At 45.4% G+C, this 18,513-nt stretch overlaps 1 protein-coding gene across 1 annotated transcript in view; it reads left to right on the top strand.

Annotated features, from left to right (window-relative positions):
• The window catches only part of TEX15 (testis expressed 15, meiosis and synapsis associated), a 330,552-nt gene that overhangs the window by 256,492 nt on the left and 55,547 nt on the right, over positions 1-18,513 (top strand). The window contains 1 exon segment of the mRNA XM_030192116.1: positions 11,526-12,760. Coding sequence (XP_030047976.1) covers positions 11,526-12,760 — 1,235 coding nt within the window.

Raw genomic sequence — 18,513 nt, 5'->3', positions numbered from 1 at the left:
GAGACACCAAGAATGGGTGTCCTTGCCAGAGATGGTCCTATTGCACCTACTACAGCACTTAAAGCCACTGGGAACCTTCAATAACATGGAAGGAAAAACAGCAATGGCTAAATCAAAAGACTCAGTGGTGCAGAAAAAGGGATAACCATCAAAAAAAAAAAGTCAAGGGAATAACCTGACCGAGACTTAGGCCTAAATGTGGCCTACCAAGCAAGGTAAGAAGAAAGAAATCTTTAAAAGGGGAAAAAATAGGCTAAAAATTAAGGGGAAGGAGCAAAATACACCCTGAACAAGGCACAGGATAAAGAAATAAAAGAAAGGAATCAGAAAGGCACTAAAAGAAAGCTGTGCAAAAGCTGAACCAGCAGCTGTGAGGAGCAGAGAAAAAAAAAACATGTCCTCACTGCGGAAAAAACAGAACTGTTGGTCTGCTGGTCTCAAAACACACTCTCACAGCAGGTGAGAAGGCACTCACGCATATGCGGTGGAGCGTGACTCATGCTCAAAAAGTCTCTGAAAAGCTTGTTACAAGCTCCAAACCAGGCAAAGCGGATCATGTTATCCACATGTGAGAATTATAGACCTGCTTGAGAAATTGCCACATCCTACCAGAGAGCCCTTCTGACTTCCAAAAGAAACCATTATTCCAGGAAAATCTCCAATGCACCCAATACAGCCTTTCTCAACCCTCATACAGCCAAATCTCTCCCTGACTCTATGCCTTCTGCTCAGATGCTAGCCTCCCACTTTGAGCACAAACCTTTAACTCTATGCCAGAGCTTGCCTACAAACATGCCCACAGTTGACCCTCTTATTTCCCCTCTCGCTGATACGTATGGTGGTACCTTCTCTATCTTTGATCTCCCCTCCCAGTCTAGCCTTGCCTTAGCCCTTAAGTCCATGAAACTCACTACAACCCCTCAAGACCCTATCCCTTCAAGTTTTATTAAGAAAATTTCAGATGCCTTAAACCCCTATTTTCTATTTATGATCTCCACTTGTCTTTCTGATGGCCATGTGCCATCGGCCTGGAAAATGGCTATCAGGCCCAAATTCAAGGATTCCTCTAAATCCATGCATGACTGCAGCAACTATCATCCTATAACTAACCTCTCATTTACAGCCAAACTGATTGAGACATTCACTCATAAGCAACTACTTGACTTCATTGAAAAAAGTTGTCCTTCATACAAGTCAAACTGGTTTTCGGCCACACCACTGTCACGTCTGTGGCCGTGACCACCCTCAGACTTACCTTATTTCTGGGGGTCAGCTTCTAAGCTGGCTTCTGCCTATCCTTTCTGGAGTAGTTTTCTTTGTGTGCTGGCTGCTTCCAGCATGGCTCTAATTACTCCACTCTACTGCACCTGGGGGTGCTGCCTGAGTTAGCTCTACCTCTGTCTCCAGCCTGGCTCTGTTTGCTCCTCTGTGCTGCACGTAGGTATTCTAAGTCTCTCTATGTTCTGTGTGCGCTCTGCCTGCTCCTTGGTTTGTGCTCCTGTCACCCACTGGTGGCCAGAGCCAGTGGCTGCCATAGTTTGTCTTGCTGTTCCTACCCGTTCCAGACTTTAGCCCAGTCCGGTCCGGTTCTTCCAGGCTGCCGGACTTGTCTCTCTTGTTTGTGCCTGGACAGCCTCCGTAGTTGATTACTGATGGCTGCAGCTGCTCCTCAGGTGTTGAAGGGCTTTATTAATCACTTAGAGACTGCAGTCTTTGCCTTTGCATCGTCTAAGGTCCCTGGTATGTTAGTGTTCTGTGCACTGCTACCTTGTCCAGTTCAGTGTGAGTTTCTAGCTTGTTATAGTAGCTTGGGCATAGCTTTTCTTATTGGGTTGTATACAGCTTTACTAGTTCTCCTGTGTTTTGCTTAGTGAGAGTTTCTAGCTTGTGACTAGTTAGCTTGGGCATAGCTTTCTTGTTAGCTTGTGTACAGCTTTACTAGTTTTCTTGTGTTTAGCTTTCTGGTTTTCCCATGTGTGTTTTCCTTTGCTTCTGGAGCTTCAGCCCTAGTCCTGTCCACTACCAGTACTCCTTGCTACTGGAGCTCCAGCCATAGTCTTGCTACTTGACCTGACCATTGCCTGAATCTGACTACTGTCTGCCTGCTGTCTGACCTGAATCTTGCCTGTACCCAGATATTCTCTGCTTGCTGCTTGACCTGACCATTGCCTCAATCTGACTACTCTCTGCCTGCTGCCTGACCCAACTACTGCCTGAAACCCGATACTTGCTGCCTGACCGACTACTACCTGAACCCGGATATTCTCTGCCTGTGGCCAGACCCGATTGTTGCCGGAACCTGGACATTCCCTGCGTGTCTGCCTTGCTTTCGCCTAGGGGCACTTCTGTATCCAGATACCTGTTGTTCCTGCTTGCTAGTTCCAGTTCCGATTTTCCTGTAAGCCCTACCGGCTGCCCGAACCTGAGGGCTCAACCCTCGGGGAACAGTGGCTAAGCGTAGGTGAGGCCTAGGTCCAGTGTGTTCCTGTCCAGCGGGTTCTGGTCCCATGTGTTCCAGTCCGGTGGGCTCCACTCTCTAGTGTGTACCAGTCCAGTGGGTTCTAGTCCAGTGCACACCCGTCCGGTGCATTCCAGTCCTGTGTATTCCAGTGCATAGCTCCAGTCCAGGGTTCCAGTCCAGCCTTGCCTCGTCTCTGCTTTGAAGGTGACCTTGCCTGCCACTGCCGCTCCACGGTAGTGGTCCAAGGGCTCACAAACCCAGTGCTTCCAGGGAAGAAGCCTGACAACCACAGAGTGGAAACAGCCCTCCCGGGTCTTAGTACTTATATTCACTATCAAATTCTTCTCTCTATTGATCTTTCCGTAGCATTCTATATGGTCAATCTCCCCCTTGTGTTACACCAGCTTTATCACATAGAGTTAAGAGATACTGTTCTTACTTGGTTCTCCTCCTACCTTTTTGACCGTTCCTACACTGTCCATCTTTTGGACGACTCCTTTATGCCATTTTCCTTAGAGTTTGGTGTTCCTCAGAGCTCGATCCTTTTCCCTACTTTTTTAAATATTTTCCTATCATCGTTGCTCACTCTTCAATCCCTAGATTTTACTTCTTTCATTTACGCTGATGATATACAGGTCCACAGTGTTATTGATCCATCTGACCCTTTGCAGATAGGCTCCATTAACCAGAAACTCACCACAATTATATCCTGGTTTGAGGAAAACAGACTTCTTCCTAGTCCTGACATGTCACAGGCAATGTTATTCATTGCCCACCCTAACAAAACACATGAATGAATTGATCGACCTCCCTGCTAGAAACAGATCTATTTCTTCACAAACTTATCTTAACCTACAAATTCCCAATTGTAGAGGAATTAAGTACAAGACCTACTATGCTACGCATCCAGTTTCTCCTTTTTGGGCAGCCAGCTTTGGAACACTATACCCAAACCAATCCGATTAATAAACGACTTCTTGCCCTTTAGAAAAATGCTGAAAGCTCATCTCTTTAAGCAAGCCTACCCAAATGCCCCAACCTAATCTTGCCAACTTCCACCCCCAATTCTGTTCTGACTTAAATACCAACCTCCCATCCTTCTCTTTCCATCTCTCCTTAATTTTATCCCTCCTTACCTTCTTTACCCTTTCTCCCAAATTACACTATCCTATCCTGTCTACCCTCTTTTATCCTAGTCATATTTTATCTAGCTCAACTTATCATACACTACTAAGCCCAACTTTACATTGTTTTACTACTGTTTTATTAAAATTCTATTAACTTTGTATTTCAAATTATTACGTAAGCCGCATTGAGCCTGCATTATGTGGGAAAGCGCGGGGTACAAATGTAATAATAATAATAATTTTGTTCATGAGATTCTGTTTTCCTTGTGTAGCCATTTGGCAAAGACACTTTTCTTTTTTAGAAAGAATCAATGCAATTCACTTTTGATAGTGTGAAGGTGATGATAAATTGAATATTTAGGGGAAAATATTGTTCACAAAAGGACTTGTATAAACATGGATTTAAAGATTTTTATTGCTGGAGAGGAAAACAGGGGCTTCTCTTATTTGTAAGGGGATTTGCACACTATTTGTTCATACCGAAGTCGGCGAACACCTCTCCGGTACTATGTAAGGCACATTGAACCTGCAAATAGGTGGGAAAATGTGGGATACAAATGTAATAAATAAATCTACACCTGTCATTCTAGGTTTTGTCTCCATCCCGCTAGTCAACATCATCAAAATTCTAGGTGTCCTCATTGATAAATTCCCTTACATTTGCTCCTCAAATATCTTCTTCTGTGGTACAGAGTACATTTTACAAACTTAGATTCATTTGCGCTATACGTTCTTTTCTTCATTCTCCTGCACTAAACTTCCTAGTTCACTTCCTGTTCATTTCTCAGCTTAACTATTGTAATGCACTCTATGTGCACTCAAATTGAAGGAGCTCAGATGTTTATAGATCACTCAAAACACAGCCATCAAGCTAATCACTGAACACAAGAAATATGACCATGTTACTCCTTTCTAAAAGATGCCCACTGATTGCCACTCTCTAACTGAATCACTTTTAAACTTCTTATTCTGATGTACAAAATTCGCTGCTCTGGTGAACCCTTTTTTCTCTCTTGTCTCCTAACCCATACTGCCCCTTCAGAACTCTGAGGTCTTCAAAACACAATTGACTCGTTGTTGTTCCTTCCTTCTGCAAGATCTCCCAGGACACCACATGACACTCCATTTTTTTCATTCCAGTGCCCTTACTTCTTGAATCATTTACCACTTAATCTCAAAAGTCCGAGGTCACGTGATGCGCCGCGAGCAGTAGCCACGTTTTTGCACTGCTCTGGGACCCCCGCTCACTCTGCACCCGCGGATTACCGCAACAAGCAGTCCAACGTCGAAAGCACGAGTCCCCACAGCTTTGTGAACTTGTATGGAACAATTTCTTGTCTCCATGCCATCTGGAGCCCTAAGGAAGACAGCGAAAAGCGAAAAAGAAAAGCCAGCGGCTTCGAGCGGCGAATCCAAGATGGCGCCGGGTTCGCCGAAAAATGAAGCTGAATTCTCGCCGCGCCAATTGTCCCAGCTGGTTGCTGCAGTAGGGGCAGCGCTGGAACCTCAGTTTGCGTCGCTGGAGGGGCAATTCGGGAAAATTGATGGAATCCTGGCGGACCTGATGGGACATGCTGCAGAAGTGGAAAAATGGGTGTCTGATTTGGAGGACAACTGGCAGCGCAGGGAGCCTGAATTTAGAAGCCTACAAGATCGGCTGACACAACAGGCAGAGAAAATAGATGATATGGAGAACAGAGCCCGGCGCAACAACCTCAGGTTGGTGGGCTTGCCTGAGAACATTCCTGATCAGAATTTGGGCTCAGTATTAGAAGCGTGGCTCCGGAAAGAATTTGCATTATCAGATAGCAGGGGCCCATTTTGTATTGAGAGAGCTCATAGGATTGGGAGACAACAACAGAATGCACAGCGAGCCAGGGTGGTTATCATTAAAGTTCATAATTACATTCACAAAGATGAGATCCTGCAGGGATATCGACTGAAACGAGATTCCCTGGCTTATGCAGGATCCCGCATTCACATATTTCAGGATTACTCGGCTAGTGTCCAAGAGAGAAGACGGAAATTTCATCCAATCTGTACAACCCTGGTGACCAAGAAAATCCGTTTCCTGCTGTTGTACCCTGCTACTTTGAAACTCCATCATGCAGGGAAATGGGTTACCTTTACTTCAGACCATTTGGCCCTGCAGTTTGTGAATAAAAATCTGGAGGAAGCCAGGGATCCAGCTTGATTTGGTTTTCTACCTTTGACGGAGAATGAAGGCACTACTGGCCAGTTACAAGTGACAGAGCATCCGGGAGACCCACTTTGTGGGTGCCCTCCCGGAACTTTGACTGTTTGTAATAGACAGTTATGAAGTAAACTGGGGTGCGGGATGAGTTGGGGGTCCTCGCATTTTTGTGACTTCTACATAGTTGGGGACAGCAAGGTTAAAGTGGGTAAGCGAAGAGGGGTTGGGGGGTGGGAGGAGATGGAGATGCATGTAAGGGGGAAGGGTGGGAAGGCGGGCAAGAGAGGGGGAGGGGGAACAGGTGGCAATGGGAAGTTGTGTGTGATTTGGGTGAAGGAAATGCCATGGGATAACATTATTAAGTATAAATGTGTGATAGCGCGCTACTGCGGGAGGGGGGATAGTCAAGATCCCTGGGTGAGGGCTGGGCACCCCGGGGGTGTTATTTGGTTTGCTGCCTCGAAGGTATCACTGGAGGATGACGGGAGATTAAGGTAAATTTTCAGACACCGAGACTAATTTCTTGGAATGTGTCCGGTATTAACTCTCCGGTAAAACGCTCAAAAATTTTAACGACCCTGCAGCGTCACAACGTGTCTATTGCCTGTTTACAGGAGACTAAATTGTCAGATGCAGAACATCTGAAACTGCGACAGAGATGGGTAGGAGATTGCTTCTATTCTTCTGCGCAGGGGAAGAGGGGAGGAGTGGCAATACCCATCCATAAGAGCTTGCGATGTACAGCACAGGTGGTGGTTAGTGACACTCAGGGACGATATCTCCTATTGCATTTAAATGTAATGGGCCAAGAGATTTTCTTACTCAATATGTATGGACCGAACGTGTATGACCACTCCCTTTTCCAGCACATCACACGACTAGGGTTGCAATATTCAGCTGCACCATGGATTCTCATGGGAGACTTTAATCAAGTAATGGATGGGCAGCGGGACAGATCAACCCCGGGAGCGGGAGTGGCACTGGGCAGGGGCAAGGGGTTACCATATCTATGTAAAACGTTAAACGTAGTAGACCCCTAGCGCCTGATGAACCCTAGTGTCCGTGACTATACTCATCTTTCTCGCGCTCACGGCACATGGTCAAGGATAGATTACATCTTGTTAGATGCCAGTCTTTTTTCACAAGTTTCACGGGTTGAGATCGGCCCCATGGAAGTCTCAGATCATGCTTTGATTTGGGCCGACATAGAACTGGGAGCTGCACGTCTGAAGGGACGCCAGTGGCATTTCCCGACCTATTTGACGGGGGACCCCCACTTTCAAGACTACCTTAGACAAAAATGGGCGCTGTTTGCAGACATCCATGTGGCGCATGAGCCTACGGCGCAGTTATACTGGGAAACGTCGAAGGCTGTAATGCGGGGGGAAATAATTTCCTATATGTCCGCAAGGGCGAAGCGTATGGCCCAGGGGGTAATCCAGCTGGAACATAAGTATCAGATAGTTAAACGCAGATATCTTGCGGCCCCTTCTAAACTGCTTCGAGAGGAGATGGTTTCTACACTTGCAGCACTAAACTCCCTTATTCATGAACGTACTAAGAAACAATTATTTCACCGTTCATTTGCTTTCCATAGGTATGGCAACAAGACAGGTAGGCTATTGGCCAGAGTGGTAAAGAACTGGAGTGGTAATAGGTTTATCCCTTCTTTGAAAAAGCCAGACGGGACTCGGGAGAATAGTCTAACGGGGATATTGCAGCTTTTCCATGACTTTTACGCCTCCTTATATGCAGCACCAGACACCCAGAGTGGTCCTTCACTAGTAAATTATCTGGAAGATTCGGGTATACCACGATTATCAGAGGCAGTGATAGGTCAGTTAAATGCCCCCTTGAGAGCGCAGGAGATCCAGTCGGTGATCAAGTCTCTGAAGAGAGGCACGGCGCCTGGCCCTGATGGGTATACATCAGAATATTATCAATGTATGCTACCCCAGATTGTTGGTGCCTAGACGTCCTTTTTTGAAACATCTATAATTGGGGGGGTGCTCCCCTGCCACGCCAACGAAGCACTGATTACGCTTATTCCGAAGCCGGGAAGGCCATCTGACAGCCCCGAGTCATATAGGCCCATATCACTCATCAATGTAGATTTAAAGATCCTGGCTAGGGTGTTGGCAGACCACTTAGCACCTCACATGCCCAACTTGGTGGGCGAGGGGCAGGTGGGTTTTGTGCAAGGCAGGCACTCGTCTATTAATGTACGTAAAGTATGTCTCGCAATCGCACACAGTCAAGCTCAGGAAAAACCGCTGTTATTGGTGAGTTTAGACGCCGAAAAGGCGTTTGACAAAGTGTGCTGGGACTATTTATTTGGGGTTTGGATTATGTAGGCCTGACTGGTTGGTATGGGCGGGCGATAGCAACTCTTTATTGTGGTCCCCGAGCCTCCTTGATGGTAAATGGCCTACGCTCTCGCACGTTTCCCATAGCTCGCGGTACGCGACAGGGATGCCCGTTGTCACCGTTGTTGTTCTTGTTGTATTTGGAACCGCTGTTGCGGACAATACAAAGATACACTGAGATTTCGGGGGTCGACGGTCCTTCGTTTGCGATTAAAACATTGGCTTTTGCGGATGATATACTGCTGACTTTGACTGATCCGCATAAGTCATTACCTAGTCTCTTGGATGTTATAGCAGAGTTTAGTTATTACTCTGGGTTTACACTTAATCTGCGGAAGTCTGTTGCCTACCCTGTTCAACCTGAGATTAGAGAGACTTGGGAGGGGGAATTTCCACTCACGTGGTCCACTGGCCCTTTAAAGTACCTGGGAGTATTGATTACATCAGACTTAACACGCCTGTACGAAGCTAATATCCAGCCTCTGCGAGTGCGCACTCAACGGGCTCTACAGGGGTGGTTTTCGCTTCCCTTGTCTCTCATGGGCAGAATCGCCTTATACAATATGATTTTGATACCTCAGTGGCTTTATGTTTTACAGATGCTGCCCTTATTTCTCAAAGATAGTGATGATAAACTAGTAACAAAGCTAGTGACGCGTTTTCTGTGGCAGGGCAAACGTCCTAGGTTACGGGCTTCACAGCTTTTTCTTCCCCGCACCCAGGGTGGTTTGGGTCTGTTAAGTGTTAAGCTTTTCTCGATAGCTAGCAACATGCGCCATTTGACCGATTGGTTTTGAGGATCCTCTTATTTTTCTTGTACAGAAATGGAGACGCGATTGTTCGCCCCCCTTCACTTTAGCGCTTGGTTACATGCGCGACCGGGGAGGTTGTGTACCCCTCCGGTTTTCGCACCGTTGTTGCTACCCGTGCGGAGGGCATGGCGTTGGGTATGTCATTTTTATGGCCTAGAGGCGGAGGCTTCACCCTTGTTACCGATTCAGGGTAATAAAGACTTTATACCGGGATCTATCTTGTTAGATTTGACCACCTGGGCAGCTAAGAGATTGCAGTATTTGCATCAACTATATCAGGAAGATGGAACACTTAAAACCCCAGAACTTTTACAAGAGGAATATGGAATTTCAAAGGTGAATTTTTTTCCATGTTTCAATTGCGTCATTATTTAAGATCTCTGCCACCTGCAGCGCTGACGCCACAGACATGGGAAATACTCTTGACTATTTTGGGTTTAGATGCTCAACTAGTGATTCCCCTGAAATACTATCATAATACGTTACGGGAACACTTAGGGGACATTGATTATGATAAAGTATTAGACAGCTGGAAGGGGGAGTTGGCACTGGACCTGCAGAGGGATCAGGTGAAGGCATGTCTCCTGGGCAGGCGGCGGGTGACGGAGAATGTGACATTGCAGGAGATCCATTACAAATTCTTATTGAGGATGTACATTTCTCCATACCGAGCATACCGGGCAACTATTCAGGCCGAAGATGAGTGCTTAAAGTGTGCCCAGTCCTCAGCGAATTTGGGACATATGTTTTGGAGTTGCCCGAGGGTTTTGGGATTTTGGCGCCAGGTAAATAAACATGTCTCTCAAATGTGGGAGGTCATTTGGCGACTATCGCCATTACAATTGTTTGAAGTCTTTAGGGTGTCTTTTTTATCCGGAGCGCTAAGGGCCTTTTTGAAAAAGGCAGTGCTAATTGGTAAGAAGTGCATTCTTCAACATTGGATAACGAGAGAATGCCCAACATTGCAGCAATGGCGCTCACACATGATTGTATTTTGTGCGTTGGAGCGACGGGGTGTAGGAGATTTATCCACCCCTAGTGGTGATCTTTTTTGCCGGACTTGGTCCCCATTTTGGGACTCCCTGACCGCAGTGGCGCGCAGTAGAATTTTGAACGCTTAAACAGAAACGAAACGATAGGATATGACATGGTATGGGATGGGGGGGGGGGGGGGAAGGAGTGGTTATAATCCTGAAGTGAGGTTTTCTATATTGTAGAGACGGTGGTTTCTGTCTGGTGCCATCATGACCACGCTTTCTCCTAAGAGAAGTCTCTGCCTGTGGCGTGGGGCTCATCAGAGTCCAGACCCCGCGCGGCCAGGCACAGCAGAGCGGTAATTGGTTATTGGAAAAAGAGATGGCCTAGAGTGGGATGATGGCACACTAGCTACTCAAGAGACAGATGTTATCATTTCTATAGGGGTTGGGGGAGGGGAGAAAATTGGTTGAATTCACTTGGATAGTTGATTGTATTATGTTGAGCACGTACAAAATGATTGGTTAACACATTTGTATTCTGCAAGATTGTGGTTTAAGTGCTGCAAGGTGGTTCATAATACTAAAAATCATTTAAACATAAAAACAGAAGGATAGGGTGGGGTTGAAAAGTTAAAAGTTTGATGACGGACTGCATCATTTTGTCTTTATTGTATATATCTTCATATTGGAATCTCCGTATATTCATATTGTTAAAAGTGTTCTGGTTGGTTGGTCATCAATAAAAATGTTGAACCATAATCTCAAAAGTCCTTCCCCCCCATCCCACCCCGTCTCAATTTAAATCAAATCTTAAGACCTTACTTTTTGCAAATGCCTGTGACTGAATGTTAGGATACAGGCGATCACCTGGAAATGTAGTTACACATTTGTGTTCTCCCCCCCCCCCCCCCCCCCCCCCTCCCTTTTCTTGCTGATATTGTAGTTCTCCCTCGCTCCTATTGTTGCAAATGTAACGTGTCCTCTTCTTTTCTCTCTTCCCTTTTACTTTTATGTTGTAAATTTATCAGACGTATGTTTGATGGTTGGGATATTAATTCTTAATAAACTTGCACTTGAAACCTTTACTGTTCCTGTGAGGTGGTAAAAAGTTTTGTTTTCACATCCGCAGTAATTCTGATTGCAGTGTTACTGTTACTGCAGTTTTACTGCAGTAATGGTAACCGTGTCATTCTGTACAATGGACCACCCCTTATTTAGCTGGTTAGGGAATGGCCAGTCAGTAGCAATGTTCAGTGGTACTGTCCAGTTAAGTGCCACTGAATATTGGTGGCCAGGCAACTGTGAGGTTTAACCAGGCAGGAGTCTCTCCTGCCTGGTTAAACACATTTGAATCATTATGGCTTTCCTCCAATATTTTCAGATAAAATTCTGCTACTTAAAATGTTTAGATCTAAGTAGTGCTGTTTTTGTATTGTATCAGAACAACTTAGAAACTTACTTTACAGTGAAATTATTTGATTTTCTTTATTTTAGAGAGGATTATAAGAAAGTTCTTTAAATATAAATATATATATTATATTATGTCATCAATGTTAAAATAAAGATGGGTATTGTTCATTAATTACAGAAGGAAGGAGAGAAAAGACCTACAAAAAGAAAAAGATTTGCAATTGATGCTTTTGCCAAACAGTAAGAAACATGAGAAAAACACACCTGTATCCAAGAAGCATTCTCCTAGTCCACCATCAAGTGTAAAAGATTTGGAAGGTCCTTTATATGTAAAAAATATTATATGTGCCTCAGAGGACTCCAGCATTGTAATGCAAGACTTAGATGACCCAAGTGACAAAACTAATAGAATCAGTATTGCTGCAAATGTCGAAAGGCAGGACGGTGTTCCTTCTACAGCAGTGGATTATGGACAAAACTCGATTACCACTTTGTCTTCAGAAGTGATCCCACCACGTCAAAAGAGCTGTGAGAATATGTCAGATTCAACCAATTTCTCAAAATCAGAAACAGGGACTCAGGTGCATTCTACCCACATAAATGGAAACCAGTGTGATGCACAGCATGATCCACAGAAAGATAAAGTTTTGCCCCTGGAGACGAGTAACCAATTTGTGAGATATTCCAGTGAGGTAGAGCCAGAAGCCAAGGCTGATGCAATTGCATATGAAGATGACAGAATGAGTCTGGATGAGGAAAGCAGTTGTGAAGAACAAATTGAAATTCCTATTATGGCTTTGACTAATGATTCAATGGAATCTTGCAAAAAAGAAATCAAAATTGCTCAACACAGCATGACAGAGGACCAAAATGATATGGAAACTTTGAGTAGCACTGGGGCATGTTGCAGTGTATCTGCTTCCATTTCAAATATTCCAGTTATTTTAGGAAACCAGACAACACAATCAGATTTCTCAGAGTCTACAACAGAAGAGCATTCCATGGTACAGTGCCCCACAGCAAATCCTGCCATACTACAGAATGAAGTACCACAGGTAACACCCGAAATGCAGAGTTCATATAAGTATGCTTCTGGAACACATTACCCTCCTTACTATTCTTGGTATGTCTATCATCAGAGCAGCAATAAAAAGAATTCACTAAGCCACACTTATCAGGAGGTAACTTTTGAAAGGCAACAGACCGCTTCAACAGTCCCTGGCACACAAGTATTTAATTATCTGGATCCTAGAAAAACACAATGGAATAATTTTTCTCAACCATTTCCAGGATATGGGTACTATAATGGCTGCATGCCACCTCCCTATAATGCTTCAACATTTACTTCAAATCCAACATCATCACAGGCCCTACTTCCTTATTCTGCTAATCCTGGAGGGTTTTGGAATTGGGGTAAGTCTAAACATATTAGCCACGTTCATAAATGCATCACAAAGTATAATATCTCCTGCTGTCAGGTTCATCATTCTAGTCCAAGTTATGGTGATTCACAATTAAGTTTTAAAGTTGTTTCCCATATAGCTACATTAATTTCACTATTGACAAATAATTTTTTTGTTTTACCATAAATGTTTAGTTTTAAGGCCCTCTTTTATCAAGCCGTGTGGTTAAATGCCAACAAAGCCCATTAACTTTGAATGGGCTCTGTCTGCATTACCACACGGCATGATAAAAGGGGACCTAAATTGTATACACAGTTCAGCAAAAGCCAAAATGAGAGAATTCAAAATTCCGATTGTCATATGACTATTGACTTCATTGTGTTTTGGTGCTGCAGCATATGATGTATGGTATTTTATTATAGGGTGTTTTAACATAATTAGTCTGACCCATTATAACCAAAGTCCATCTAGCCCAGCATCATGCCTCTGGCACTGGCAAAGTAGTAGGGGCTGGATTCAGTAAATGGCATCCAAAATTAGGTGCTGAAAGATCTGCACTAAATTTGTATTCTATAAAGACCATGCCGCATAAGCGCCCTTCATAGAATAGCACTTAGCACCAATTCCCACGCCCAATTTTGAGCACAAGGACTTACGCCTGCTGAAACATGGTATAAATCCTCACTGCGCCTAAATATTTGGAATGCTCCTGACCTGGCCATGCCCCTCCCTTAACCACGCCCCCTTTTGTGTAATGCGCAAGACACTTTGGGCTTGCAGCGTTATAGAATAGCACATATGCAGATATGTGCGTAAGTCCAAATTAGTGCCAATTACTACTACTACTACTTATCACTTCTACAGGTAACCCCAATAATAGATTATTAATGACTTGTTAACTAATTCATTTGCGCATGCATCTGCTCTGCATGCCCAAATTTGTGTCCCATATATAGAATCCATGGATAGGTACTCAGTGGAAATGCATGAGAAAATGGAGATTTGTAGAGCTATGTATCTGTTGTCATACCTGTTGATTTTCAAATAAGAAATGATTTAGGGCAGTGGTTCTGAACCTTTTTCATCATGGTACTAGGTTCACTTCGTTGTGGCACACTATCATCTCCCTACTTTCACCTCCCACCTCCCCCCCACACACACACACACAATTTCATAAGAATGTAAGAGTTACTGTAATGGGTCAGACCGAGGGCCAGATGCACTAAAACTTAACGACCCTCTAACAACCCTTTAACGAAGGAAATTCCTAACCGTTGCATGCATTAAAGGCCTTTTTCCGACGAAGCAAGCAGCTAATGAAAATGGAATACAAAAGAGTAACTACCATTGTAATGTGGGCGATTCGGGATGCACTAACAATACCGACGATTACACCGAATCATTTACGCGACATATTAAATGTATGGTCAGAGCAGTCGTAAAGGCCTGAGCTGTCATCTCCCCGCTTCCCCCTGCACCTTAAAATTCCAAGTTGGCGTGTTGAAAAACAAAATAAACAACACAAACATGTGGCTCCCCGCTTCCCTCTGCATACAATACAAATGAACCAAAAAAAAAAAAATCAAAAAAGGACTGGGAAGGGGCAAGGGCGCTCGTCAGGAGCATTCTGTATGGATGGCCTTGCCCCCCCCCCCTGAGGTCGCCGCTGCTCCCCGCTTCCGCTCGTATAAAATAAAAAATTAAAACAAAACTAAAAAGTTTAGCAGTCCCAGTCACCCTCCCTGTCTCTCTCTGTACTCCTTCTCCCATAGCTCCGCCTCCCGGCATCCTCCAACCCTGTGCCCCGCCCCTTGAGGTCGTCGCCGCCGCTCCACCGGACCCCCCCCCCTCCGCCTTACCGGCCCACGCAACGCCTCTCACCTCTGTGTGAAGGCGCTGCACGGGATGGAACAGCTGATTGGCGATCACTGCTGCCTCCTCTGTCGTCTCTCTGTTCTTCCTGGGCCCGCCCTCCTCTGACGTTAGTTATCTACGTGGGTAACTTACGTCAGAGGAGGGTGGGCCCAGGAAGAACAGAGAGACGTCGGAGGAGGCAGCAATGATCACCGATCAGCTGTTCCATCCCGTGCAGCACCTTCACACAGAGGTGAGAGGCGCTGCGCGGGCCGGTAAGGTGGAGGGGGGGTCCAGTGGAGGGGGGAGCGGCGGCGACAACCTCAGGAGGGCGGGGCACGGGGGCAGAGGATGCCGGGAGGCGGAGCTATGGGAGAAGGAGTACAGAGAGAGACAGGAAGGGAGGGGGACCGGGGCTGCTAAACTTTTTAGTTTTGTTTTAATTTTTTTATTTTATACGAGCGGAAGCGGGGGGGGGGGGGGGGGCAAGGCCGTCCATACTGGATGCTTCTGACGAGCGCCTTTGCCCCCTCCAGATCCTTTTTTGATGTATGTTTATTTTTGTATTGATGCAGGGGGAAGCGGGGAGCCACGTGTTTGTGTTTTTTTGTTGTTGCTGTTTTGGACGTTTGTGGCATGCGCAGAGCAGCCAGCATAATGCTTGGCTGCTCTGCGCATGCTTTAGGGGCCGATTACCGACGGGGATTACGAATCTTTCATACATTGTACTTTTCAATACCGCACCGAACATGTGCAACTTGTTTTTTTTTTGGTGCATGCTTCGTTTTTTCAAATTCGTTAAGGACTTCAACGTTTTAGATTTTTTTACGTATGGTTGATGCATCTGGGCCCGAGAGTCCATGTAGCCCAGTATCCTGTTTCCAACAGTGGTCAGTTCATGTCAGAGGTACAGTTTATATTTTATTAAAATTTGAGAGGATCACGTGACGCCATGCCGGAGAGAGGACGCATGTAAAGCGCTCTCCGACCTCGATCCTCGACCCCCCTAAGATTCGGGCTATTTAAAACCTTAAAAAACAAATCTAAACAACATCGGAAGGGAAATTGAAGCCCTGGCAATCGTTTGCGGGAGCCGGGTAGAGAAATGACCACAAAAACAAACGCCAAGGAACGCTTGCGACAGAAATCGGCGGATCCAAAGATGGCGGCCTCACCCAACATGATCGGCTCCTCGGTCTCATCCACGTGGGTCGCCGAAATAACGGCTGAAATGACCATGGTACTAGAAGAGCTTCTGGAAAGAAAACTATCACCCATAGACTCTAAACTAGAGAAATTACAAACCCGCATGGAGGACTTGACGCGGGAATGTGTGGCGTTTCAGACCCGAACAAGTGAAGTGGAAGATCGGGTCACAGAAGTGGAAGTCGAACAGAAACAACTCCGGGAACAAATAGAAGCGATGGAACAAAAAATCGAGGACCTTGAAAACCGGTCCCGAAGAAACAATTTACGTTTGGTGGGGTTTCCCGAGGCTATCGGAGGCAGAGATCTGGTAGGGGTTTTGGAGCGCTGGCTCGCTGCGAGAGTAAAATTCCCGGACACCATCGGACCCCTAAGAGTGGAAAGAGCCCATCGACTAGGCGTACGTCGAGATCAAGCTACTAAACCATGAGTTATAATCTTGAAGGTGCTAAATTTCGCCCACAAACAGATGATCCTGCAAGCCGCGAGGAACGAGAACACCCTGCAGTACGAGCAGAAGAGGATTCTTTGTTTTCAAGACTACTCAGTGGGTGTAGCAGAGAAAAGACGTGCCTTTTCCTCAATCTGCTCCAAATTATTTAACTTGAAGGTCCGCTTCGCGTTATTATATCCAGCGCGATTGAGAGTCACCCACAATGGGGTAATCCATTCCTATGAGTCGGTGGAGGAGGCGAAGGAATTCCTACAACGGCTGGAGAAGGGAGAGGTGACCGAAACCAGCACTGCTTCCCCGTCTTAAGCAGAAACTGATCAGCACATGCAAGTACTGTTTGGGGAAGTTAAATGTCAATTTGGATCTCAAAGTTTGAGGGACTTGGAAGCTACAAGCTCTAATTAGAAAGAGAAGACCTGGAGAAGAAGCAAGCGCAGCATCTCCAGATGTGAGAACAGAATTGTTTAAGATATGTTATTTTTTCTATTTTTCCTTTATCTGTTTGTAGTTGCTGGGGATCATGGAGGGAGATATAGTGGGGGTTGGGTCTAGGGAGGTGAAGGGCTGAAAGCAAAAGCAATACTTGAATAGATGAAGTGCAATTAAGGGGTCTTTCAAAACATGCAAAACGAGTCTTGGTTAATGTAATGAGATGATGTATAGGGAGTTCCCCATTTTTTCTTTGTCTTTCATCTTTCTTTTCTAAAAGGTACTGTTTTAATGATGGTAAATATAAAGAACTGTTATACAGAGTTATAATGTTAATGTTCTGACCAATACAGGGGGGGGAGGATTAGAGGCGTCAAAAGTGATTGGTTCCCCATTGAGGAACACAAGTCTGGGGGAATGGGATATGAGACGGGAAGAGGGAGGAAACAGGCAAATGGGGGGGAAAGGAGGGTAACGAGGGAATTAGAGGGGGGTAGGTGGTCAACCAATATAATGTGGAAAAGAAAGGACCGAGGGCAAGAGCTGAATAATGAGCGATGGCAGGAATGGAGGGGCACAGGCTGGGATGCCCTTCTGCAAGGAAGAATTGGTTTTGTGGCGAGGCAGACACGATACAATTCATCTACAGATTATGGTTAGATGTGTCACCTGGAATGTGGGAGGCATCAGCTCACCGATTAAAAGAACAAAAATATTGCAGCACTTGCAGAGACATAAAATAGACATCGCTTTGCTGCAAGAAATGCACCTTAGCCAAGAAGAAGCCAAGTTAAAGACGTGGTGGGTGGAGGAATGTATTTCGGCAGGAGCACAGGGGAAGAAAGGAGGAGTGGCGGTGTTAATTAGAAAAGGGGTGGCAGCGGCAGTCCGACTTCTTAAAGGAGATCCAAAGGGCAGATATGTGTTGGTGGAGGTGGAGATGGCGGGTCAAACGATCCTAATTTGTAACTTATATGCACCAAACCAATATGACAAGCAATTTTACAATCAAGTAACAGCCCACCTTCTCCAGCACTCCAAAACTTACACGGTGTGGGATCCCTCAATAGACAGCTCCAGGGGGCAGAGAAGTGATAACACGGCATCCAATAAGGGCCTGAAGCGACTGGGACAGATGTTGGACTTAGTAGATATATGGAGAGTCCTACATCCTGGTGAGCGGGATTATACCCATCATGCACGGGCGCATACATCTCAAGCTAGAATAGACTACATTCTCACATCAGAAGCCATGTTTGGAGGGATAAAAGAGGTAAATATAGGGCCTTACACGATATCTGACCACGCATGGGTGTATATAGAGTGGGACATGGGAGATACAGGATCTAAAGATGGCTCTTGGCAGTTTCCACTAGAGTTGTTTAACGATGGGACATTCAGAGAGAAAGTAAAGGAACGATGGGAAGATTATATGACCCTGAACACACAACATATAGGAGATCCGGTTTTGTTTTGGGATGCAGCAAAGGCAGTACTCCGTGGTGAAATAATTAGTTACTATCACCATGTGAAGAAAGCCCGAAACAGGGAAATTTTACGTTTGAGTGCATTAGTTTGTCGAGCCCGGAAAGCATACGGACAGAGACAAACAGACGCCCACTGCAGCAAACTCTTAGAAACGCAGACGGCACTCAACGTGCTACTAAATCAGCGGGCATCTAAACCTCAGTTGTACTATAAGTATCAGTTACATAGATTCGGCAATAAGGCAGGGCGCCTGATGGCTAGACTGGCTAACCCAAGGGGCAGTAAAAGACAAATACTCCAAATACGAGGAGAACAGGGAAAGATAGAGACTA

The sequence above is a fragment of the Microcaecilia unicolor genome, chromosome 2, assembly GCF_901765095.1.
Source record: "Microcaecilia unicolor chromosome 2, aMicUni1.1, whole genome shotgun sequence".
NCBI classification, from domain to species: Eukaryota; Metazoa; Chordata; class Amphibia; order Gymnophiona; family Siphonopidae; genus Microcaecilia; species Microcaecilia unicolor.
This window is presented reverse-complemented; position numbering and strand designations above follow the sequence as displayed.